General features: G+C 40.6%; 4 protein-coding genes across 4 annotated transcripts; 3 read left to right on the forward strand and 1 right to left on the reverse strand.

Moving 5' to 3' along the window:
- The first annotated feature begins 2,055 nt into the window (after positions 1-2,055).
- Positions 2,056-2,682, forward strand: LOC149934401 (uncharacterized). The gene has a single exon (XM_090153440.1). The coding sequence runs from the start codon at positions 2,056-2,058 to the stop codon at positions 2,680-2,682; it is 627 nt and encodes a 208-aa protein (XP_090009566.1).
- A 241-nt stretch (positions 2,683-2,923) lies between these two features.
- On the forward strand, positions 2,924-5,908 carry LOC149934402 (uncharacterized). Its single transcript, XM_090153442.1, has 7 exons — positions 2,924-3,046; positions 3,203-3,455; positions 3,516-3,712; positions 3,757-4,406; positions 4,460-4,982; positions 5,063-5,299; positions 5,693-5,908. The coding sequence occupies exons 1-7, from the start codon at positions 2,924-2,926 to the stop codon at positions 5,906-5,908; spliced, it is 2,199 nt and encodes a 732-aa protein (XP_090009568.1).
- Positions 5,909-10,830: 4,922 nt separating this feature from the next.
- On the forward strand, positions 10,831-15,906 carry LOC149934403 (uncharacterized). Its single transcript, XM_090153443.1, has 7 exons — positions 10,831-11,904; positions 11,963-12,389; positions 12,477-12,635; positions 12,720-12,908; positions 12,960-13,342; positions 13,694-15,455; positions 15,773-15,906. Exons 1-7 carry the CDS (start codon positions 10,831-10,833, stop codon positions 15,904-15,906), a joined length of 4,128 nt encoding a protein of 1,375 aa, XP_090009569.1.
- Positions 15,907-20,206: 4,300 nt separating this feature from the next.
- LOC149934404 (uncharacterized) lies at positions 20,207-21,142 on the reverse strand. Its single transcript, XM_090153444.1, has one exon. It carries the CDS (start codon positions 21,140-21,142, stop codon positions 20,207-20,209), a length of 936 nt encoding a protein of 311 aa, XP_090009570.1.
- Positions 21,143-26,278: the final 5,136 nt, after the last annotated feature.

Below are 26,278 nucleotides of genomic sequence, written 5' to 3' on the forward strand. Positions count from 1 at the left end.
TTAACGGCAATGAAGTTACGTTACCATCTGAAGTTATGAGTACCCAGATACACAGAGATGCGCCTTACGGCTAGCAAGTATCGCATACTTGGCTGGTTATGTAGTACAAATCCTAGAGGAAAAATTTTTTTGCGAATTGTGCCTTGAAAATGTATCACAGCCTAATTCTGACTCACCATTAGTTGGATTGATAAAATTGTCCGACAGAGGAAACCTTAGGTATCCGCAGCAAAGCTTTATCATGTTAATGGCTATAGTAACAACATTCATAGAGAGAGCTGTACCCTATCTCCGGGATTCACCTGCCATTTTAAAAAACATTGAAATCCATTTGTGGCCAAAATTGCTCTATGCCCTTACATCCAATGTGATTTGAATAATAATCACCGAATGAAATTGCTGATTTAATTTGTTGAAAGGTTGTACTTCCAATTATCACAAATATTACCAAAACTCTGTCCGCAAAATTTGAGAAAGTGAATGAACTTGTGCATAAGTTGTAAATTCTAGTTTTCTAAATTTTTAGTTGTGTATCATTCAGTGGGAAATTCACATTGGTTTATTATATTTATCAGATTTAAATACCTTCCAAGTTCCCATCACTATTTTCATTCATAGTGATTTTCCAAGTGACAGTTAGTTAATTAAAATTCATTTATTTCACTACTTTAATTAAAATAAATTTTTAAACATTAATACAAAACAAAGGCCTCTGGAAGTTACTACATAGCAAAAATTCAGCTGTAAGGAGAACCATGTGTTTATGTTTACATTTATATACAGAAAACGTCGACGGCGACTTCTGGCTCCAGAATGACCAAATTTTAATAACGTTTTTCAAAACTTTACTTTGCGTTAAAAAATCTCAAGAGGTGTTTAACTTTTTTATTATTAATTAACTTAAATATTACTAAAAAAATATTTTACAAAAAATTACACATTACGCGATAATAATTGAAATTCCAAAGTTCCGCGCAGTTCCTCCCATTCGATAACATGGCTGCGAATTTTCTCAAGGGGGGGCTAGACTAGCGCCAGAAAACGATGTGAGAAGTTTTTGAACTAATTTCCCATACGCGATTTTCGTACGATCGCCTGGGCCGCTATGAGCGCGAAGCAGATCTCGAGACGGCCGTGGTAACAGCCACGCCAACGTTGGGATACGTAGGGACAGGGCGGCTGTCCCATGGCAAAACCTTTTAACCAACACGATCGTAATTTTGAGATATTTGACTTTTTCAAAACCTAAGTTATAAGATTTTAACGTGGTTTTTAATGCGAAAATTATGAAATCCAAAACCATTTTTTAAGTCATAAATAGTTAAATATTTATGACTTTTACTTGAAACTTTTACAGTACTTTTGTACATGCCTTAGTAATACCAAGAATGTATTGAAGTTACTAAGAATATTGGACTACGGGATTCTGATTCCCATCCTCGCAGCCTTTGTAGCTTAAATTCGTCTGCTTTCCCATTCAAAATTGCTATATGGTATGACTTTGAATGCCCCTTAAATGCAGACGAACTTTCTCCACCAAAGCTGTGAGGATGGTACCAGGGGTTAATGCTATGCTGAAATATTCTTACTAACTTCAATACATTCTTGGTAATACTGATGCGTTAAAATCAAATTTTTCAAAAAATTGGTGGTTAAAAGGTTTTGCCATGGGGCAGCCGAGGGGTGGTGAAACCCACGGCGGAAGTATTCCGACCATCCGTTGAAGAGTTTGCTAATTTTCTTGACCAAAGAGCCCGAGCCCTTAGCGTATCGGAGACGCTACAAGACAAGCAGAGGTCATCGTCATCCATACTGACCAAAAGAGCGATTCATCACACTGGCGCAGTTCGAGAATCCTGTCTTGTCTGTGACGAACCACATTCAATCTATAAATGTGGTACGTTCCTGGCGGCACCCATTCCAGAACGGTGGAACTCTGTTTCAACTGTTTGAAGTCAGATCATCGATCGTCCGATTGCAAGGCAGGTAAATGCAAAAATTGTGGTTCAAGGCATAATACTTTACTACACACAAACAAGGAATGGAAACGGGTCCATGCCAACTAGTCAAATCAAGAAGGTAATGACATCAAGATCCTCTACTGGAGTCTCGCTATCAACAGCTTTAGTCCAAGTAATGGACTACAACGGTCAATTCCACGCCGTCAGAGCCTTGCTAGATTCCGGTTCGGAAGTAAGTTTCATCACGGAACGTTGCGCTCAAGGCCTTAACTTGAAGAGAACCAAGGTCAATATCGCCATCTCTGGAATCGGATCAACTGGAGCTGGGTCCTGTCACAGTGCAACCTCACTGAGAATCAAATCACGTATCGACAGCAACATCATATTAACCGTTGAAGTCTACGTTCTCAAAAGAGTAAACGGTGACCTACCAAGCCATACCGTCAACCCTCGGAACTGGCCACACCTAAAGAGACTCAACCTAGCAGATCCAGATTTCTACAAGACAGGAGCAATCGACATTCTACTTGGCAGCGATACATTCGTCGACGTCATACGAAATGGTCAATGCAAGGGTCCACCAGGTTCACCAGGTGCCTTCAATACCATATTGGGTTGGGCAGTATCCGGACCAGTATCCACAAAGGACAGCGAACGGTCAATATCGGTTAATCATTGTCAACTAGACGACCAGATTCAGAAGCTCTGGGAATTAGAATAATTTCCTCGCAGGAAAATCTTGACAAACACCGAAATTCAATGCGAAGAACATCTCAAATCAACGCATTCTCGAGAAGATACGGGAAGATACATCGTACGTCTACCTTTTCGGGACACAACTGAAGTTTATGGAGCATCGAGAGATATAGCAAAACGTCGATTCATGCAGACCGAACATCGACAACAATCAAACCCCCACATCTACGAACAATATCGTCAATTCATGGACGAATATTTGGGCCATGGGTCACATGGCGCTGGCTCAACCTACGAAAGAAGCAGCACCATGCCGTATTGAAGGAAGCCAGCACAACTACGAAACTACGGGTCGTTTTCAAAGCCTCGGCGAAAACAACGAATGGACTGTCATTGAATGACACTCTTATATTTGGGCCAAAACTACACGACGATCTTGTCAAGCTACTTATTCGATTTCGACTACCAGCCATCGCTATAACCGCTGATCTCGCTAAGATGTATCGCCAAACCTGGATTCATTCTGACCATACTGACTACAAAAGAATTTTTTGGCGACGAACAAGGACGAGCCGCTTAACGAATACCGTCTACTAACCGTCACGTACGGTACCGCTTCAGCACCATTTCAAGCCACGAGAGTCCTGAATCAACTTGCTCATGACGAAGCTACAGAATTTCCGTTAGCTTCGAAGAGTCTCTCGGAAGATTTCTATATGGACGATCTTATGTCCGGGACAGATACGACATCAGATGCACTAAAATTACAATCTCAATTATTACAGCTCACAAGCAAAGGTGGATTTTCTCTTCGCAAATGGGCATCCAACGATCAAGCGTTACTCGATTAATTGCCAGCCGAACTGAGAGAAATTCAAGGCCCACTGAAAATCGAAGAAGACGAATCAATAAAGACTCTTGGACTCCACTGGCACCCAGCAGGCGATTATTTCTCGTACGCCGTCTCATTTTCGCTGAACCGGACAACTGAAACGAAGCAGACATCACGAGAGTCTTCGACCCACTTGGACTTTTCGCGCCTGTTACAATCAATAGTAAGCTACTAATTCAAGATATGTGGAGAGAGAAGATCGACTAGGATGGAGCGTTACGACCAGAGCTTATCCACAAATGGCAGAAGTTCAAGTCAGAGCTTCCAGAAATTGAAGACATTCATGTTCCCCGACACGTATCTCAACCAAATTACCAAGATATCAGCCTGCATGGGTTATCTGATGTGTCCGAGAAGGCTTTAGCCGCAGCGGTATATCTACGAAATCGCACCGACGACGGAATTACGAAGGTCCAACTTATCGCAGCAAAGACGAAGTTAGCTCCAATGAAACAAGTCACTATACCGAGATTGGAACTATGCCGTGCTGTACTTTTGGCAAATTTGATCGTTCTGGTCCAAGAAGCGCTGAAAATCGATATCAAGGACGTCCACGCTTGGTCCGACTCAACCGTCGTCTTGGTATGGCTCTCTTCTTCTCCGCAACGGTGGACAACATTCGTTGCTAACAGAGTCTCCGAAGTCCAACAGCTAATACCAAACGCAAAATGGCATCATGTCCCAGGCGAATCGAACCCCGCAGACTGTGCTTCTCGAAACATTTATGTACAAGAGCTCAAGAACTACCCACTCTGGTGGCAAGGACCGCAATGGTTGAAGGAGTCTGATCTAATTATCAAACCAACAACCTTCGAACCTGAAGAATGCAAGACAGAAGAAAAAAAAAGACATTGGCGGTAAATTATTCAAAACTCGATAATTCATTTCTAATGATGGTCTCTTCACTAAGAACGCTCAAGCACGTCACTGCGTACATGATACGTTTCAGCTTCAACACTCGTACCAATAAAGAATCCAGACGTAGCAGACCACTATCAAAAGAAGAAATTGACTTGGCATTGAACCAATGGATTAGAATAACCCAATATGAATACTTTGGTACTGAGATCGAACTGCTCAAGAAGACCAAGGTGTTATACAGCAAAAGCAAACTTCTTCCACTAAATCCATACATCGATTCGAACGGGCTCATCCGCGTAGGAGGACGTCTGAAACATGCAAATCTACCATTGGACCAAACTCACCCGATCATATTACCTCGTCGAAGTAAATTAACGGATCTACTGATGAACGACACTCATATCAGAAATCTACATGGTGGTCCTCAGCTACTCATCACCACGCTCCAGAAACGATATTGGATCTTCGGCATTCGAGACGCTGTCAGATATCATGTTCGAAGATGTATCCACTGCGTTCGACTCCAAGCAAAACTGTCTACGCAAATGACGGGGGATCTTCATGAAGCAAAAGTCAATCCTTCTAGAGCGTTCCTGAGATGGGGCGTTGACTACGCAGGGCCGTTCCTGTTACGAGTTCTCAAGGGACGTAGATGCAAATGTTCAAAGCATACGTTGCCGTCTTTGCCTGTTTTTCAACTCACGCAATTCATCTCGAGCTGGTCAGCGATCTGACGTCACAAGCCTTTCTAGCAGCTCTCAAACGATTTGTCGCTCGCCGTGGAAAAAGCAGAGAAATCTTCAGCGACTGTGGAACTAATTTTATCGTAGCCGATCGAGAAATGAAAGAATTCCTGAAATCAGTCATGAAAACTACGACCGACGACGAGGTAGCGAGGTGGATGGCGGACGAAAGGATATCACGGCGGTTCAATCCACCAGGGGCGCAGCACTTCGGAGGACTATGGGAGGCAGGCGTTAAATCAGTAAAGTATCATTTACGCAGAGTCGTCGGAACTACCAATCTAAATTATTGAGGAGAAGCAAACGCTTTTGTGTCAGATTGAGGCGTGTCTCAACTCTAGACAGCACTAAGCACCGATCCTAACGATCTCACGGCATTAACTCCAGGACTTTTCATTATTGGAGATGCGTTGACGGCGATCCCGGAGCCAGACCTTGTTTCCGTCCGAACGAACCGACTTACTTGATAGCAAATCGGCCAGCAACTACTTCAAAATTTTTGGAAGCGCAGGGGGAATGAATACCTTGCTCGATTACAGCAACGACCCAAGTGGACAGCAGTTAAGAAGAATTTAGCAGTCGGCGACCTTGTACTGGTAAAAGATGAAGACTTCCCACCGCTAAAATGGAAGCTCGGACGTATCTTGCGACTCCATCCTGGCCCAGACGACTTTGTTCGGGTAGTCACACTTAAAACCCAAGATCGAGAAACCCAAAGACCAGTAGTAAAACTTTGCAAATTACCATTAGACTGAAAATTCGTCATATTTTAAATTGATAAATCAAGGTGGGCGGAATGTTGGAGACAAAATTATAAAAACAATCTCTGCAAAAAAAACATTTTATAAGCCCGTGTTAGTGGTCGTTATATATTTTTTACGCACGATATGAAATCATATAAATAGTAAACGTAACCCGTAAATATAGTCATTCAGTTCCTTCAATCGATCTGTTCCAGTCATTCGTTTTAATTATGTAAATCTTTTTTTTACCATTTTTAAATAAAAGTTACTGTTGTTGCGAACGATTGCCATTTAATTCAACCTCAAGTTCACGAACAGGTATTTTCTCTCCAACTTCTTCTTATTGACTTTTGGGACGGCCCGAGTGCTGAGGGTTACGGTAAACGTAAGAAATTAATACCACTAGGGACGATTCTTCCGAGGAAAGGTATATTTTGGCTTGCCAACTTGTTATTTCCTTATTTTAAAAAGCGCCGATCTTAGAATCCTGACCAATATTATTTTGAAAGGTTTTGTTTGTATCGTGAGTCCTCTGACTTTTTATTATTCAATTTAAATTTATATTTATTGAACCATCTGAAGTTTCTTAAATCTGGCAAAAGCAATACTTATTACGTACTCTAGTGTTGTAAATTGTATGAATTTAGAGCAGTTCGGGAGACATTTCCGGGGGTCCGGCAAAGAGTTCCAAACAAAGCTAAAAGGGTTTTCCTCCAAGTTCTTCAGTGTCCCTTTTCCATAAATTCTGGTAGAAGTTAACGGTAATAGTGAGTGTAGGAAGCTGTTGGCTCGCGTGGCATGAAGGGCTTGCAACCCCCTCCTACGCAATTTAACCTGGCCAGCTGAATAAAAGGCAATAAAAGTTGTTAGATAACTTGGGCCTAAGGTGGTGACTTGGGTAATAACCATGTTTTTGATCATCTGGATGGTTCGCTCAGTCAACCCATTAAACTTTCGGTAATATGGTCTTGACATAACGAGCTGTATGCTCCACTGTTGGAGAAAATGAGCGAATTCAGCCTAGTTAAACAGTGGTCCTCCATCAGAAATAAGTCGATATGGGGAAAAAAGGAGCTTTCTGACCGCTGCTGCGTTGGTGGTTTGTAATTAGGCAGCTTCATAAACTTTTTTAAGTAATCCAGCTGTAGGATTAGTTTTTATCTCGCACATGAAACAAGTCTGTACCCACTATTTCCCAGGGTAGTGTCGACACGGTATGAGGTTGAATTGGTAGGGGAAGATTTTTTGGATCACGTGCTTGATGCGGCCGAAATGGGCGCAAGGTTGAGTGAAGTTTGTCAATGGATGGTGGCCACCCGCGGCGGCAGTAGTGTAGAAGGGTTTGGTATGTAGCGTCCTGTTCAATGTCGTCTTGGAAGGCAAGTTGCCTGGGCTGTAAAAGCACCGTCATGGAAAGAACTGCGGCATTGGGGCCCTCCAGGAATTCGACGTTTAGGCTCATTTGTTGGCGGGGTGCCCGAGAGAGTGTGTGCCACATGTAATTGGGTACCAGGAACGTAAACCATTTGTACACTGTACCACATCAAGCGGAGAACCAAGCGTTGGAGCCGTGGGGGTAGCAATTAGAGTGGTTTGTTTATTATTGACGTAAGTGGTTTGTGATCAGTCTGTACAGTAAATTGGGTACCCGCAACGTAATAGTGGAAACGTTAACAGGCGTAGATGATGCCCCAGAGTTCTTTTTCTATCTGTTCATAGTTCTGTTGGGTAGTATTGAAAGAGGTCGAAGCATATTCAATCAGCCGTTGATTCAGGGCTCGCATACACCGAGATGGTAGTATGTGCCTTGGGATTGAATAGAGCTAGTACCGGTGTTGTGGACAAGAGCAATTTCAGGTCCTGATACACCTATTCAGAATTGGAATCCCATTGGAACACCGCATCTTTATTATGGAGAGCACGGAGCGGAGCAGTTTTCTCGGACTGACCTGGTAAGAATTTCGCTAAGTAATTGATCATCCCCAAGAAACGCATTAAAGTGGTGCGGTCAGTTGGAGAGGGAAAGCTTTCAATTACCTTCGTTTTGTTGGGATCCACGTGGAGTCCCGTGGGAGATATGATATGGCCCACGTACCGTATAGTCCGGACAGCCAGTTGCATTTTCGAGGTGCTCAACTTTAATCCGTTTAAACGGGCTTGGTCCCAAGCTTTGATGAGCAGGGAGTGGTGGTCGGACGTGTTTGACGTTGAGATACAGTTGCGGTGGGTAAATGTAAATTTCCGATGCAGTGCAGATGCCGTAAGGGAGGCGTAGAAAACAATTTCCCTTGAAAGTCGTGCTGAAGGTGCATAAGAATGAGCTGTTGGTGTCAAGTTTTATGTGCCAGAAGGGACTATTGGCGTCAAGAACGGTGTAGAGGGCAGATTCATTGATGAAAGAAAATATCCCTTGCGCAGTCAGTATCGGATATGGTTCACATTTTTTAATTCTCGGGGTTCGAGACAAATGCCAAATGATCCGTCAGGTTTCGCAGCAACAACCATTCCGTTCACCCAGCCGGTGTGTTTGGTGACCGGCGTGATGATACCATTGTCTTGTATGTGTTGGAGTTCGTCACGCACACGACCGTGATAAACCTGTGGGAAGGTACGAGCAGCTGAAACGAAAGGAATGGCGTGAGGCTTCAAATGAATGGTATGTTGCCCTGATAATTTACCAATAGTGTCAAAGCATTCTTTTTAGGCAGATACGGTTTGTTCAGTAGAGAGTGCTGCTGCAGTGGATGGAAACTGTGCTGCCATAGGCGCGGGAGGTGGAATAAGATGCGAAGCGTCGGTACTGTCAGTGCGAGCATAATTTTGGTGTGAGGCGGATGTTTGGCGTGCAATGAAACGAAATTCGACAGTGGTGCTTGCGCCAAAGGATGGTAGTTGAGCACTCTGATATGATGAAGAAGTGACCGCATATGGAAGGACGTAAGTCAGAGGAGAAGTATAGAGCTATTACACCCAATATTGGCACACAGTGGTCAGAGTATGATGAGATGGTACAGCGGGATGGCTGTAGAGGCGGTTGCGCATTCAAAGTGTCGTAGAGAGATTTAGGTAGGATATTGACCTGAGAGCCAGTGTCCAATTTGAAGGAGACATTTACCTTAGTCAAATAGACAATGTCAAACATTCATCGGCCTGGCGCATATCAGTGGAGGTGGTGTCGCAGTAAAAAGTCACGGTCAGTCTTTCCAAGTACAGGGTGTCGAGATCGTGTACCAAGACGGAGTGTGCGTCGGTCGGACCACGGGCGTTATTGTAGAGATGGGGTTAATTGCCTCTCCAGAAGGCAGAGTCATGGGAGGGGTGGAGGATATTCAATTCAATTCATTTTTATTTTATTTTATGAGACAAAATAGAGTGATTAGATGGCCAGGTCTTCTGCCGACTTAAAGCCCTCCAAGGTAGGGTCGAGACCGGCTGTCAGATCAGGTGGTCTTGGTGGGTGCCATCGTGTTAGCATGCCAAATAGTGGATTCGTCGGCCTAACACATCAAGGTAACTTCATCTAGAGTAATGGCACGTTCCGTAAGAATGTTTTTGCGAAGATCATCACTCCGAATGCCCATTGCGACGAGAGCGCAGAGAAGGACATCGTTCGCAGCACCGAGTTCTCAGTAACGGGTCTTAGTTTTGATGAGTGTTAAATAGTTTTCAAAAGATTGATTGTGAGTGAGCATCAAAGGTAGAAAAAATCCGCTCAAGCGTAAACTCACCCTCGGAACAGAATGAAATAGCAAAAGTTTCATAGGGCTGGCGGGCTTTCAGGCCCACAAAGTACAGAAATTTCGCTACTTGCTTGGCATGAGGGGCATCATCAGACCCATTCGCAGCGGCGTAAATCTGGTAACTGGCACGGTAATCCTAGCATGATTGAGCAGGGTTATTAAAATCCGGAACATAGGCTTCGGGGTCAATAAAGGCTGTGGTCGCCGCCATGTGGGTGAAAATGCTTTAATGGAGCTGTAGTGTATGACATCATAGACTCTGTAGATAGACACCGCTAGGTGGCGCATATAGTAGAGGCAGTCAACGAGATAGATAGGAAACTAGAAGTTAGTTAGTTAGTCCGGTACTACGACACAAGCGTCATGCATCATTTCATATTATGTATATATTCATCAATGTAATAAATCAGTTATATCCATATACGTTAAAGCTCATTCCGTAAATATACAAGAACTACACACAAAAGGAGCCAAACACAAGGTGGACTGTAATGAGAAATTTTACAGAAAATTCGATACTGAGGAACAGAAAAAGATCCCACTTCTGAACACCATGTTGTGTTAGTTTGGTAATGGTCCAATTGCCCAGTTGTCACTTGCGCAGTTTCTCATTTCCACAGTTTTCAATTTGCCCAGATATTTTCCATTTGCGTGGTTTTCCGTTCTCGAGGCTCCTCATGACTTAAATAATATATATTAAGCCTTTTTTCCTTGGAAAAAGGTATTTCGTGTCGGTTTTTTTGTCATAACTTTGTATAGCATCCAGCTAGTGTATGTTTTATGTTCGTTCGTGCTGTAAATACCAATAACTTTAATGTTTTTCTACGGTTAAATATTGTTAAAATATTCATCAATGTAATAAATCAGTTATATCCATATACGTTAAAGCTCATTCCGTAAATATACAAGAACTACACACAAAAATGGCGACGGGGATAAAGGAAACAAGCTTTTCCACGGAAGAGGTAGTGCAATAACAAAACATCAAGGAAGGTAACAAGGCATTGGATAATCAAGCGAGAAATAGGCTTTGGCTTAGGTGACAGGCAACGTAACGGAACGTCGAGAAGAAAAGGACGCCATTTTCGAATATTCTAGAAGAAATTCACTGCGCAGATCCGCAACTCGTAAGCCTCGCCGGGACGCCATATTGTTTTTTCAAGCTCAAAATTTAAGCCTAACCAACCTGACATCATGCCAACTTACGGACATTTAGATAAATATAACTCGCATGAAGAATCATGGATATCATATACGGAACGGATGGAACAGTATTTTATTGCAAATGAAATAGATGAACCAGGTAGAAGAAAAGCGATCCTACTATCTTCTGTTGGAGCAGAGACATATGGAATTTTAAGGAATACTCTCTTGCCAGAAAAACCTATCGATAAGACTTTTGATGAATTAGTAGAGATACTGAAGAAACGTTTTAACCCTGTACCATCAGAAGCAGCTCAGAGACTGAAGTTTAGAAACAGACAACGTCAAGCCAATGAAACATTAACCATCTATGTTGCAGAACTGCGAAAGTTATCTGAATATTGTAATTACGGAACAGAATTAGACAACATGATAAGAGACATGGTCGTTGCCGGTATCCAGGATGAACGTACTCAGATCCGATTATTGGAGGAAGAAGCATTAACGCTCGACAAAGCATTAACCATAGCTCAGGCAATGGAAGCTGCCACAAGGGATTCTAGAGAAATGAATGCAGTTAATGGTGGAGGAAATAACAAAGAGAACATCAATAAGATTTATGGCCGATCGCATACCTATCGAAATAGGCAAACGAGATCGCATCACGATAGGAATGAGATTCCACAGCCACGTACAAATAGATTTCAACAGCGGAATTCAGCAGAGAACAATCAGTGTAACAGATGTAATAATACTGATCACGGTTCATCTGCATGTCCATACTTGCAATCCATATGCAGACATTGTCAAAAGAAAGGACATTTAGAACGTGCTTGCTTTCAGAAAGGAAACTCTAATGCGGGACGAGCAAGATCTCGAAGTACCAGACATCGTGGTTACCAAAGAAGAGCACCTCAGCGAGGAGGAAATACTCACGCTAGCACTCATTACATGGCACCGAGTGAAGACATTGTGTCTGATTACCAATTGTACCATATTATTACAGACAAGACAACTCCTATGGTGGAAGACTCAGTCGAGGAGGAAAATGAGGATAACAATAATGCCAATAGCCGTCAAACTCAAGCATTTACCGACGAATACCATGATAGAGTGAATGTAGTCGTACGTGACATTACAAGTGATTCAGATATACCAGAACCTTGGATGGTCTTTTGTAAAGTTAATGGAAGAGACGTTGAACTCAGAACAGTTTGCCACGACAATACCAAACCTAAAAGAACTAGAAGACTTTCACATAACTCTAGGAGATTTTCATAAGAAGACCTTACAAGTTAAAGGGCGAACCACTGTCAAGCCACAATATGAAGGTAGATCAGCTGAGTTAACGTTGGTCATATATCAAGGCAATGGTCCGACCTTGTGTGGACGAAAATGGATTCAAACATTGAAGATATATCCTAAGTGGGTGTTGAAGGATAGACCCCACCTCAAGACAGTTGCACACTTAAATAGCGCAAACCCAACCTTGACGGCAATACTAGAGAAGAATGAAGCAGTGTTCTCTAGTGGTTCTGGAAAATTACTGGGTTATAAAGTACATTTGTACAGGAAGAAAGATAGTCAACCAGTATTTTGTAGAGCTCGAAGTATGCCATTCGCAATGAAGACTAAAGTGGAAGCTGAGTTAAAGCGATTAGAGGATTAAGGACTTATCACTAGTATTCTTCACTCAGAATTTGGCGCACCAATAGTGACAGATATGAAGACTGATGGGACTGTTAGACTGTGTGGAGACTTTTCGATAACAGCGAATCCAAATATCGACATTGAACAATACCCTATGCCCAAACCTGAAGCCATATTTTCAAATTTAGCCGGATGCAAAGTCTTCAGTAGATTGGATATGATAGAGGCTTATAGCTAGCTCGAATTGGATGATGTATCCAAAGAATTGGTAGTAATTAATACCTCAAAAGGGTTGTTTCGAAACAATCGCCTACCGTATGGAGTAGCCTCCGCATCCGCCGCTTTCCAACGTGCCATGGAAACGTTGCTTCAAGGATTGAACAGGGTATCCCCTTTTCAAGACGATATCTTGTTGGGAGGTGTTGATGAACAAGATAACCTAAATCCATTGGAAGCTGTGCTTGAACGATTTAGAAAGGGTGGACTCAAACTACGTAAAGAAAAATGCGCTTTTCTGTGAAATTCATTAGATTTCCTGGGTTATCGGCTGGATGAACATGGGTTGCACCCACAGGAAGCTAAAACGAAGGCAGACAGAGACGCACCACAACCAAATAACGTAGAAGAACTCAGAGCATTTTTAGGGCTCGTAAATTACTATAGAAAGTTTATTCCCCATTGTGCTCAACTACTGTCACCTTTATACGAACTTGTACGCAAAGACGCCAAGTGGTATTGGAGAAAGGAGCAAAAAGAAGCATTTGAAGGAGCCAAGAAAGCCCTAGTGTCATCAAATCTTATCATTCATTACAATCCAGAATTGGACTTATACCCTGCATGCGACGCGTCTCCAAAAGGCGTCGGTGCAGTTCTCTCACAAATAATTGATGGTCAAGAAAAACCTGTGGCATACGCAAGTCGATCTTTGATGCCAGCATAACTTAACTACGCTCAAGTGGACAAGGAAGCCCTTGAAATTATTTTCGGAGTGATAATATTCCGTGACTATCTACTTGGAAGAAGGTTCATATTATTGACTGATCACCAGCCATTGATCACTATATTCTCACAGTCAAAGCTAATACCTCAGACAGCAGCAAGCCGACTTCAACGTTGGGCACTCATGTTGGGAGCATACAGTTATGAGATACGGTATAAAAAGGGAAGCAATCATTCGAATGCAGACGGATTAAGTAGACTACCACTGTTATTGGAGCCAGCAAAGACACCTATCCCGTGTGAATATGTATTCGCACTATCACAGTTGGAAGAAGGACCTGTGTCTGCAAGCAAAATTGCTGAAGAAACTCTCAACGATCCGATTTTTAAACAAGTATACCAACACGTTGAGAATCGATGGCCTGACAATGTCAGAGAACCTTTCAAACCATATTGGAAACGACGATATGATTTTACAATCCATCAAGGTGTTATACTAGCCTCCGACAAAGTAGTTATTCCAAAGATATGCCAAGAAGCTATACTCAATGAATTGCATAGTACTCACCAAGGCATCGTACAAACCAAGCAGTTAGCCAGAAGTAAAGTTTGGTGGCCTAAATTAAATCGGGATATAGAAGATAAAATTAAGACATGTTCAATTTGCCAAAAGAACGCAGCATTACCAAGAGCTGAATATTCTAAGTGGAAAGAAGAATTACAACCATGGACGCGAGTTCATATAGACTTCGCTGGACCAATAAATGGGAAATACCTATTAATAATGGTTGGTTCAACATCAAAATGGTTGGAGATTGGAGTAACGAATAACACAAGTTCGCATTCCGTTATTACATTTCTGCGACAAAACTTAGCTCGTTACGGAATAATGCATACTTTAGTCAGCGATAACGCAACATGTTTCACTAGTGGTGAATTTAAGGACTATATGGAGAAAAATGGTATTTTACATGGAACAATTACACCGTATCATCCTGCCTCCAATGGACAAGCGGAGAGGGCTGTTCGAACAGTAAAAACCACACTGAAGAAATTAGACGGAACTTCTAATGAGACAATTCAAACCGTTGATCAAGGACTTCAACAATTTCATGAAGGAACCTTAGACCGGAGGATAGCAAGATTTCTTATTAACTACAGGAGAACTCACCAGAAATCCGGAAAATCACCTGCAGAAATCATGTTTGGTAGAACTATCCGAACTAAATTGGACATAATACAACCAAATCACTCAAACGAAGAAAGATGGGAGAAAAGTAGTTCTCAGAATCATCAAGGTAGACAAAACAACTATCAGTACAATTACGGGAAGTATCAGATCGAAGAAATGGTATTGGTCAAGAATGACGATAGAGGAGACAAATGGTTAAAAGGAGTCACAAAGAGAAGACTAGGAAACATGATGTACGAAGTTGCGACCGGAAGAGGTATAGTCAGAAGACACCAGAATCAGATGAGACCGAGAAGAGTTATGCAGAAAACCCATCTCGAGATACCTCATAGAAGAGAAAACCAAAAATGTGCACTCTATCCGAGAGATGGTGAATCCTGTCATAATCCTGATGCCGGATACCGATCTGTAACTAGAGCGCACCCAAATATCAGTAACCAGTCATCACTAAGTTCTAGTAACCAGTCATCACCGAATTCCAGCTATCAGACAATCCCAGGCAGTGATCTTGAATCCGATCATGAGATTGCCAACCGACCAGATCCAGACATAGAGAATCATAGCATTCATTCTCGAGACAACGATCAATTCAGGGAAGAATATCCAATCCCAGTAGAACAGATTCCCGGAACCAGTAAGCCTGACATTCCAGTGAACAATCAATCATCACGACAACATGACCAGAGTAATCATGAGAGAGAACTCAATCAATTAGACTACATCAGCGAGACTAGACCCAGAAAAGATCCTGAAGACCAAAGAGATGAGGACAATCATACCCAGAATGTGGCCAGTACATCAACAGCATCATTACGATCAAATCGTGACGCAAAATCGACAATCCAAATTCGAAGAGACTTTTCCAAAGACATTTCAGAAACAGTGTACAAACCATGTAAGAGAAGAAGTACGCGAAAATCAAAACCAATTGTTAAATTGAATTTGTAAAGTGAAAAATTGAACTCTCAAGCTATTGATATAGATAACTTTAATTCTTATAAAAAAAAAGAAAGTGGTTGTAGTGTATGACATCATAGATTCTGTAGATAGACACCGCTAGGTGGCGCATATAGTAGAGGCAGTCAACGAGATAGATAGGAAACTAGAAGTTAGTTAGTTAGTCCGGTACTACGACACAAGCGTCATGCATCATTTCATATTATGTATATATTCATCAATGTAATAAATCAGTTATATCCATATACGTTAAAGCTCATTCCGTAAATATACAAGAACTACACACAAAAGGAGCCAAACACAAGGTGGACTGTAATGAGAAATTTTACAGAAAATTCGATACTGAGGAACAGAAAAAGATCCCACTTCTGAACACCATGTTGTGTTAGTTTGGTAATGGTCCAATTGCCCAGTTGTCACTTGCGCAGTTTCTCATTTCCACAGTTTTCAATTTGCCCAGATATTTTCCATTTGCGTGGTTTTCCGTTCTCGAGGCTCCTCATGACTTAAATAATATATATTAAGCCTTTTTTCCTTGGAAAAAGGTATTTCGTGTCGGTTTTTTTGTCATAACTTTGTATAGCATCCAGCTAGTGTATGTTTTATGTTCGTTCGTGCTGTAAATACCAATAACTTTAATGTTTTTCTACGGTTAAATATTGTTCGTTGAACTATTCTCTAGGGTATATATTTTTAGTCGAACAGAAAATCGTAGTTTTTCGGCCTTTCGGCTAAGATGAAAATGTAGTAACTGTTACGCTGTAACAATTGCATTAGACCTAATTCAGCTGTATTTTGTAGAGGTTAAGCTTATACTAAGGTGGAAAATTGAGCAATCTAAACGGCACCAGCGATAAAAATGAGCGCTTACTTAAATGGGAACATCGTAATTATCAGGGACAAGAATATTTAGGGATTTTTGAGAAGGTTAAACCTACCCTCATATAAGCTGAAGATACCCGAAAATAAGCTTTACCGAACCGAAAATTAGTAAATTCGTCGTAATTGTTTTTTATTTCAAATTCAAAAATTCCTTTTTATTGCTTGTTATTTATGGGGACCAACTAATTTAACATTTCAGCCACCAGGTTTAGCAAAAACTACGAATAATTGGCGCTCGTCACATTAGAAAGCTAACAATTTTACGATTTATTATATACTCTCTTTTTACGATACGTTAGGTCATTAATAAGTTGGACAATACTAGGTTCGTTATGGCTATGTACTGTCCTCTGGGTCGCGTTGTAGAAGGCCCATCGTGACAGCAAGAATGAGGTTGGTGTGGCGCCGCACCGTCAGGCGCCAATACATAACGTATGATACTTAAGATTGTCTCACCTTTCCAGCATAATACAACCTATAGTTTCGGTTGAGCTTAGGTTTTATTAGGTGGCCGCCGCAAGCTTAAGCTAGGTAAGGTAAGATAACTGCCGCAGGCCTAAGCTAGGCACCAACAGAAGCTCCAGGACAAAGTTTATTCCCAGTCAGTTTGGAGTGCGTCCTAGTCATTGGGAAAGCAAATCGTTTGCGTAATTAGAGAGCCTAGAGACAACCCCAGAGCTAACTTCGTTATCTTAGACTCGAAAGAGCAAAAGCCCAGGGGTACACCAGATGAAACAGGATACAATAAAAAGATTCTGATATTGGACAAACCACGTGAAATTATGTACATAATGATAGTAGGATTCTTACAAAAGATAATAACTGTGAACTCTGTAGCTACGTAGTTTAGTAAGAATAAGTCATGGTGTCCAACCCCTGAAATCCAGAAAGAGAATGTTCACTTGAGGAGCAGTCTCAAGCGTAGCACTCTTAAAATCATCATGCAAGATAAGTTGTGTTTCCGTGCTAAGGCCACACCGAAGCCCATACTGAGCGTGGGTGATAGCATTTTGAAGCTTTTTAGAGATTTTCTGATAGTCTTCAGGGACGTCTGTCTTATGAACCAGCCTTTGCACACGGCGTTACGATAACGCGTTTCAAGTCCATGAGAAGCTCAGCGGAGGAGATAAAATGATAAATCGGGTCCGCGACTGAAGCAGCTATGGATTTAGAACAGCGTTTCAGAATGTCCTGATTGGCCAAAATCTTTGTGCAATTGATGGAGCAATTTTAAATCATAATTTTCTGTTATTTCAATGTCCGCTATCGGAGTACATACCAAAGGAAGAAGGGGAAGCGACCGGGATTTTACACCTGGTATGCACATTTGAAAATTCCAAGAGCTTGGTATTCTTGGCTGAAGACAAGAAAAAGCGAATCTTGAGTTCGCTGTTTCCAAAAATTCTGTTTCAACCACTTTACTGGAAATATAATTTGTAGGAACTAGATTGCTGAATTTGTAATTGCTACACATCTTTCCTAATAAATTTTATGATGGCAAAATACACGAATACAGTTACGGTGCATTGGAACGCTTACGGAATATTTCTCTTGACGATCGCGAATCGGTACAGTGGAAGGTTTCACCAGCGCGACTCCCACTTTAATATCGAAAAAGGAGAAGAAACGCATACACTCCCTGGACTAAAGCAAGCCAGCACCTAATTTAATGTGCAAATGTAATAAAACCGACAAAGAATCATTTGTTTCAAAACAAATTTTTATTTTCTCGAGGAAAACGATATTAATTTTTTTGGATTTAATATCCTTGGTTTGAAATGGGCCCTTCCTTCCCACCGAAGAGCATCACTGATGCTAGTACTTTCTTGTGGCGTTTTTGGGAAAGTTTCGTTTCTCTGTAAGCGCAGCGACTTCCAGCGACTTGTTGAGTTAAGAGTACTCCACTGGTGACTCGTTACGAGCAGCTAAAAGTTGATCTGAAAAATTCGGGGGATCAACAGCAGGTTTTATCATCCAATGGCGATCCATACTGGAAAACTTGAATTAGAGTGGCTTTCGAGCACTCTTAAAACTCACTCGGCTTTGCTGTTTGGAAATATCCCTCATAAGTATGAATTCGCAAGCAATTGCTCTCGATCGAGCTACCCAATAGAAATCGTTTTAACTTAACTGCTAGAGTTTTGTTTTGACTGCTTGAGATTTGCTTAAATGCCAATGACCTAGTGAGGACGGATATCCCAAATCAAGAGCAGTACGGTAAAACAACGAAATCCTTTGATATCCAAAATAATCTCACCTCGATGGAGAAACTTTCATTTTTCGAAAATTCCAGAGTAACACGTGAAAAAATTGCTCCGAGTGGACTGAGCGCCTTCGAACATTTAAAAGTTAGGTTCTAAGTGCGATCTCGATCTGTTAATCGGTGGAAATGGGTAGGACCAGGTGTAAATAGGAGTAGTTGGCATTTGTGTAATTTTTGCGGGACTGCACATTTCCAGGATTTTCTCCGGGTACGTACCCTCCATGTGTATTTTCCGCTTACGAATACACCTAAAGAGGCAGTAACAATGAGCGACGCCCCGAGAAATAAAAACGCCGTACATTGACTCTAACTCTAGTCCCTTTTGTAGTGATATTTTTCATCATACTTGAAAATATATGTATACAGACTATTTTTACGAGGTTACGCTGGACCCAGACCTATTTTTATCTTGAATTCCCTCTTCTCTGATTTTTGAAATCACCCGCCTCTCCAGGGCCGTGCTTAGGGGGGGGGGGGGCAAGCCGGGTGGTCGCCCAGGGCCGCTAAAATTTTACCATAGGGATGTATATACCGTAGGGCCGCTACACTCACAATGTCAGTTTCGACCTTACATTTCGCCCAGGGCCGCGAGACCTTAGGCACGGCCCTGCGCCTCTCGCATTGCATTTCCTTAGTTCGCAACTGCACTCACTTACCATTCAACTACTATCCTCCTTTTAAAATAATTTACGGTACAGTTTTAGGGGAGTTAAGCAGATCCTTTACTCTCTTTTGAAGATTTTTATCAGTAGAACCACGACTTTTTTCTAGGAGATTTGAACTGCTAGCCCTATTTTTCCTGGAAGGATCTTTCCCTCTTTTGGACAGAATTTCTTTAGCAAGCGCGAAAGCCTTTATGAATGAATCATGAATGAATGGTTTTATTTGGTTTTCGTATAAAAACGAACCCTTTTACAACAGGGCGGCTCCGCTAGGGGGAGCTCAACCAGCATTTTGAAAATGAAATATATATTGAAATTACAGAGATTAAAATATTAAAATATTAAATAGCTACATTCAAATTTAGAAAATTATTTCTCCTTTAATGTTCGTTGTTTCTGCCAGTACCACTTAGTCAACATGTGCTTCAGAAAAGGTGGGTGCCATGTAGAATCGGTGAAGCCAAGAAGATCTTCCAAATGTAGGTAGAAACAGGATAGAAACAGGATTATCTCCAGGTCGGAACCCCTTCGATATCATTCAAGGCTGAACACCCCCAAAGAACGTGTAGCAAGGTTTCCCTCTCCTCTCCGCACTGTAAGCATCTAGGTGAGCAACCAAATAGCTGCGCACATCGTTCACCAGTTAGCAATGCACCTGTCTTTGCCTGAAAGAGAAGCCCACTTGCGAAACTGCCATCGTAAAAATCCTCCGTGCACGGCTTGCTTTTGTTCCTATACACCTGAAGAGACCTGTGTCCCGCCATCTTATTACGCCACTTCAGCTCCTCGTGTCTCTCGACATCACGGGCAACGTCAAGACTCCCCTGTTTCTCTGACGTCGCGGTGTCTCTCTCCGTACCCACACCATATTCTCGATCCAGTTTATCCGCTCTTCTTGTGAAACGGGTATTGAAATGACTCAAATTTCGCGTAACGACATATACTTTTTTTGGCCAATCGTGTAGGCGCCATGAATTTCAATCGTCCCACGTAATTGAGTTTGCTCCGTGCCTCTCGTTCGACCATGAGACTCCAACCCATTTCGCCCCTGATGGCTGCGTGTGCCGCCATCGGTCCCGCACCTAACGCGTAACGACCCACCTCGCACTGAGCGTATTCAAGGGAGTCTAGGGCCGTCGTGGAAACTTCTAAAACTTCATTTGCGTATGTTAAGACTGATACAGCCAGCGTTTTCCAAAGTGTCCATACAACTGTGTACGAGTTATACGATTTCTCTGCCAAATTCCGAACCATCCACCGGAGCTTGTTGCCTTTAGCCACTAACGCGGATTCCCATTTCTCAATGTAATTCTTCCCAGAAGAGAGCTCGACTCCTAAATATTTGTACGATTCTACAACATTCATTTTGCTTCTCTGAAGAACGAAGTCACCATTCAAGGCGGACTCAGATGAAAAAAGCGGAATTACGTTTGACTTTTCAATGCTGAACGAAAGTCCTTTGTTCTCCGCGAAACTCGTACACTCGTCTAATAGTAGCTGTAGATCAGCACCACTATTCGCTAACAAGACAATATCGTCCGCATACATGAGACAGGGTATAATGGTCACTTCTCCCTCCACTGACTTTTCAAATTCATCGTACATTGGGATACGAGCACCCACTCCTAAGAGCGACAACCTGACCGCCAGCTCATCGAGAAAAACCACGAACAATAACGGGGATAATGGGCAGCCTGGACGCAGCCCGACACTGCTCTCTATGGGCTCCGTTGAGATGTCGTTCAGAGTATACGTATAGGAGCAACTAACATATAGACTCTTAATCATTTCAACACTGTTAGGAGTGACACCTTTCATCTCCAGACTTTTCCATAAACGTCTTATATCCACACTATGATAGGCTTTGGCTATATCGAGAAAACCCAGGAAAAGATCCAATTGGCGGTGACGAGTGATTTCTATTAGGTGGTAAGGACAAATAAATTATCAGCGATTCTCCTGTCACTTCTGAATCCACCCTGCGCTTCGTGCAGACAATTTCCGCTCTCAAGTTCCGTACTAAGAAGCTCACGTATCAGCATCGCGTATACGTTGTATAAGACTGAGGTAACGGCTATTGGCCTATACGAGTTCAATTCCTCCTCCGGTTTGTCTTTTCCCTTATGGATGAGAGTAACTCTCGCTTCGCTCCACTCTTTCGGGATATTATACTTTCCATTGTGTGGGAGGGGGGGATACGTGTAACAGCGACTGCGCAAGTGCGAAGGCATCAAAAGGAGTGAACATTTTTCAGAAATAGTAGACGCCAAAGCCAGGAGGAACACCCTCAGGAAATGAGCACTCGTCTAAATTTACTAAAGGCGGTAAGAAATATTGGGCTCCTTCAGATTTTTCACCCTGAAAGCCAATCAACAATGCTCTTAGTGGCCAAAACTTGATTTTTATCGATCCGTACTCGGAAGTCCTCCTTTCTACTGCCTTTTTAGAAAAATGTCTCAAGAGTTTCGATGCTATCTCAAATTATCTTTTATTTACTTCTGATAATTACAAGGAATTACACACAATTGAATTAAACCAACATGGAAAAAATTATGTTCCGAGAGGATACTAAAAGAGAAGTGTTCATAAGCGCTGCAGTGTTATCAAGTAATAACAAGAAACTATAGAGGTATACACTTGGAATGTGTAAGGTTCCATTGGGACGGTGATAAGAAAGCGCGTCGAGGAAAAGGCGGGGCTTAACTACGTCAAGTGTAGGACGTAACATGACATTTCAAATTCATTGGCTCGAGGTTTGACGCGAAAAGAATGCGTCGTCATGGTAACAAATAGGCGATCTCCCCGCGCAAAAAAGGCTTATAAAATAATGGATTTTAAAACCTCAATTTGTTATCGTACTTAATATTGTAAGTAATTATAACGTTCTTCGTGAAAGAAGGTATTTGTATGTTTATAAAGGAGATATTCAGGTAAGCTAATAATATAATAACCATGACTAGACTTAATGACGAGTTTTCGTCGAATGAGGGTAGAGAGGCGAGAGAGTTTTTCCCGTGAGTTTTCCCGCTTTAAGACACGCCCGTTTCTACGAGCTTCATCACGGCCGTAAAAATCTTCCTTAGACATTCCCAGTGTATACCTATATAGTTTCCTGGTAATAATAATAATAATATTTATTTTGCAAAAAAAAACAACTTTGCTGGCAACCACTGAGGCAATGCCTATACGTAGTGGTAACCAAGACAATACAAACATATAAATTAAAATTATGATTAGAAAACGCTACAAAAATTATTAAATAAAAATTTAAAAAAAAACACATAACAAATTAAGAATTTTGAGAGAGGCAAACGCCGAAAAGGAATTCTTATACTAAATTACGAAATTGTGGAAGTACGAGAAACTCCTGGAATTTGTAACAAAATTGAGTATTACCTATTAATTTATCTGTGACAAAATAATTCCACCTTTAGTTGATAATATAACACGGATAATTACGAGAAACTTAAAGAACTTACTTTTAAGCTGCAATCGAGAAAGTTTCTCAATATGTGAAAAGTTCAATACAACATTTACGGCAGTCATTCCTGGAAATATGTAAATAATTACTGTGTTTAAACTTCTCCGTGGTATGGATTGTAAATATTTAAATAATATCTTCCTTTCAATTTCTCAGTTATTAAAATATTTACTATTACTAATAGAGTTACATTAAAATGACCACATTTCTTTCTAGAAAGGCCTGATGAAATGTGTGCAGTTACACTGCAGTAGCCTGTTTGAATTGTTAAAGGGACTTTCAAGAAAGACTTAGTCAAATTGAAATAAGTCATTCAGTCGTAACTTTGGGTTTACAATGTACGGCATGTTACCTTTAATAACTTTCTTGATTAAATTGATTGCAAATCTCTTTTATTAATGACTTCTTTACTAGTTTAGTTTCTATAATGAGTTTCAGTAATTTAAATGCTGTAATTTTACACGTAATCCTTTACAATTTAAAATTTTCTCAGTTTACTATTACAGTTTCAAGACTCAAATTTAAGGAAATGGTTTTAAAATATATAAAAGGTGAGGGAAAATTTATGAAAATTATTTTAGAAATATATTTTGCTTTTTAAAATAATTCCAAAAAATAACTCTTTAATCTAAAACATTTCCAATATCTGTGCCTTCATAGATCCAAACTACCCCTTAAATCAACCTTCCAACTGCTTTGATAAAAGCATTATTTATTTAATAGCTGTCCCTTTGCTCTGCATCATAGGGCAAATTTTGACTAAAATTTATAATTGAAAATAAAATCCATAAGTTAGAAAATAAATAGGTTTTATTTTTAAAAATATTTTGTACAGACATTTTAATACTATTGAATGTAATTTAATATATTGAATATTATTTTAAATATTTTACTTAACATTGGGAAATAAAGATGATAATTGGTTATGTCAAATTCATGTTTAATTTGCCATTAAGACTTAGATAACAAGATAATAGGTGTACAACTGGTTCTAGTAAGCAAGTGAAATATGCTAATTTTAGTAAAACTTTCAACACAAAAACATACCTTTGATGAGATAGTGTTTATGGGTAGCATAGCGTGATTTGTGTTACTTATAGAAATGAACAATTCCGATTTCCCGCGCAGAAACTCATTCAAACAAATACACTTTCTTCCCGGAATACTGATTTAACCCACCCGCTACTTAAAGACGTTTAGAGATAAAAATAGGAAAAAGTACGTACAAAGAAATACAATTTGTCTCTCTGACCTACCCATTTTGCCATTCTACCCTCATTTTTAAAAAATGGACTATAAATAACAGACTTGGAAATAGCGGGAGTCCTGGGGCCAATGACTCTTTAAAAAAATCAGGGGGCCCTTAAAATAAATCATTCGATAAGGGGTTGCGGGCCACCTGGGCCCCTAAATCTTATAAAAATGTCTATAAAAAATATTTCCGGGAAATAATTTTTTACGCCGTCTTAGAAACGCTGTTTTCCCACCCTAGTCGTGAGCGAAATCTAGAGTTAAAGCTAACGTTTTAAAGTCAATAAATGTTTGCGTTAGTGACGTAACCAATTTTGATTCTCGGATTTTCCCCCATTTTAACCCCCCCTAGGCCTTGGGTCCCTCCAATGCCAAGTTAGAATATTTTGCTAATTTTCTGTCCGAGAGCGAGAAAACCCCCGCGTCGCGAAATTCCGAACAATAATATTGTGTTCCGGACGGTATAAAAACCGAACCCCTGCCCCACAACTGTACCTTAACCGATTTTCGCCTCCTCCACGGCAGTACAGTTTCAAATATCACCAGTAAGTCCTTAAGAAGAGTAGTTAATTTAAGCGCCTAACGCAAAATTCGCCCGTCCACCATGGCTGCCAAGTATCCCGAAGATACTCCAAATATATGTAAGAAAACCTAATTTTTTTTGGCATTTTTGGTTATTTTTGTGGTTTATTAATAAAGACATTTCAATTACGTTTCATTGAGTATCCTAATCACTGTCCAACATCACCTTTCTTTTACTTATTGCTGCGAACTACCTCGTCGTAATAAACGAGGTCGGTAAGCGTAATATATGTTACACTAGTAGATAGAAACATACGTCACTATTTAAACGCAATTATAATTGACATTAAAGTTAATCAGCACTTGAACGACGTATAAGAACTGAATATAATTAATACGGATTAGAATATGGTAAACCTTAGCTTTTCCAGATAAAATTAAGCTAGTTAATTAAGTTACCAATGAACTGTGTCTCAACTACATCTATATTCCGTTTGTGGCTTGAAGGTAGCTTTTAAAATTATTTTACGCTTAGTAACGTTACTATACACTTTTTATAACACTAATAAACAAGTTCTACAAAAACAATATTGAAAACGTACACTGGAGTTAAGGGGATTCGGTCAACAGCCTTAGGCAACTCCACTTCCATTTACTACACCAAAGGGACAGACACGAAACGAATTGTTCGCGACCAAGAGATATTTACAGTATATATAGTATAAATAGAAGAACATGTACGAAATTAGACCACCCCATGTTTGTTGCCATTCATTCTTTCGATTTCGCCCAATAGATGGCGGTAAAATGCTAAAAGATATACATACATACATTTTTTAACCATTTGAGTTCCTGTCCAAGTATATTTTCCGGTTCGATTTTAGTTACTTATTTGCAATGTAAATAGAAGAACTGAGTTCGAGTCATTTTAGTAATGTCTGGCAGCTTGTAACTGGGCCAATAGTGTCACTGGTGGTGGTGGAGGTAGGCTTCACCCACAGAAATTGATGAGACAGACTAAGGTTGACATTGACCAGTAATTTGGAAAAGCTTATGTCTAAGAGTGGTCGCCAGTCGCAACGCCGTAGACGCTGCTTTTAGTCTGTTAAAAATCGAATTACGATCAATTAAAATTTAATTGAAATGTTTGTATATAAAACAAAATAGTTATGGGTTTCTGTGTATTTTGTAAAAATTGTATTAATTTTATTCTATCTGTTTTATAATTTACTCGATTTTGCTGTGTCATTCTACATTTACTGTATTTTTCGGGGGTTCGTGTCAACTTCGTGTATATAAATATTCTTGTATTTCTTCCGACAAAGGATGCGAGGAAAGTTGTCGGGGGCTCGTTGGAATTTGAGTGAAAGAGTGGGTTTTTCCCCATTACTGCGGGTATAGGCATCGTGCGCCTCTTAATTTTTTGTATCTTGAAAATTAGTTATTAAACTTGTGTTATGTTTTTAAATTGTGGAGTAAATCTATTACGCGCATAATTACGTGCCAGTTCCTAGTTATTATTTAAGCGCCGTTAGAATTCGATGTTTCAGTCCGTTGGATTTTAACTTAAGTTTAGCTCTCCCAATTAAAGCTACGTCGGACCAAGGTAAAAGTAAGATTATTTTGGTGCCGAAACCCGGGAAATCGCGATAGATTTATAAAGTGGACAGTTACGATATCAGACAAGGATGACGAGCTTA

Source organism: Leiobunum rupestre, chromosome 7, assembly GCF_980474605.1.
Source record: "Leiobunum rupestre chromosome 7, qqLeiRupe1.1.hap1, whole genome shotgun sequence".
Taxonomy (NCBI): domain Eukaryota; kingdom Metazoa; phylum Arthropoda; class Arachnida; order Opiliones; family Sclerosomatidae; genus Leiobunum; species Leiobunum rupestre.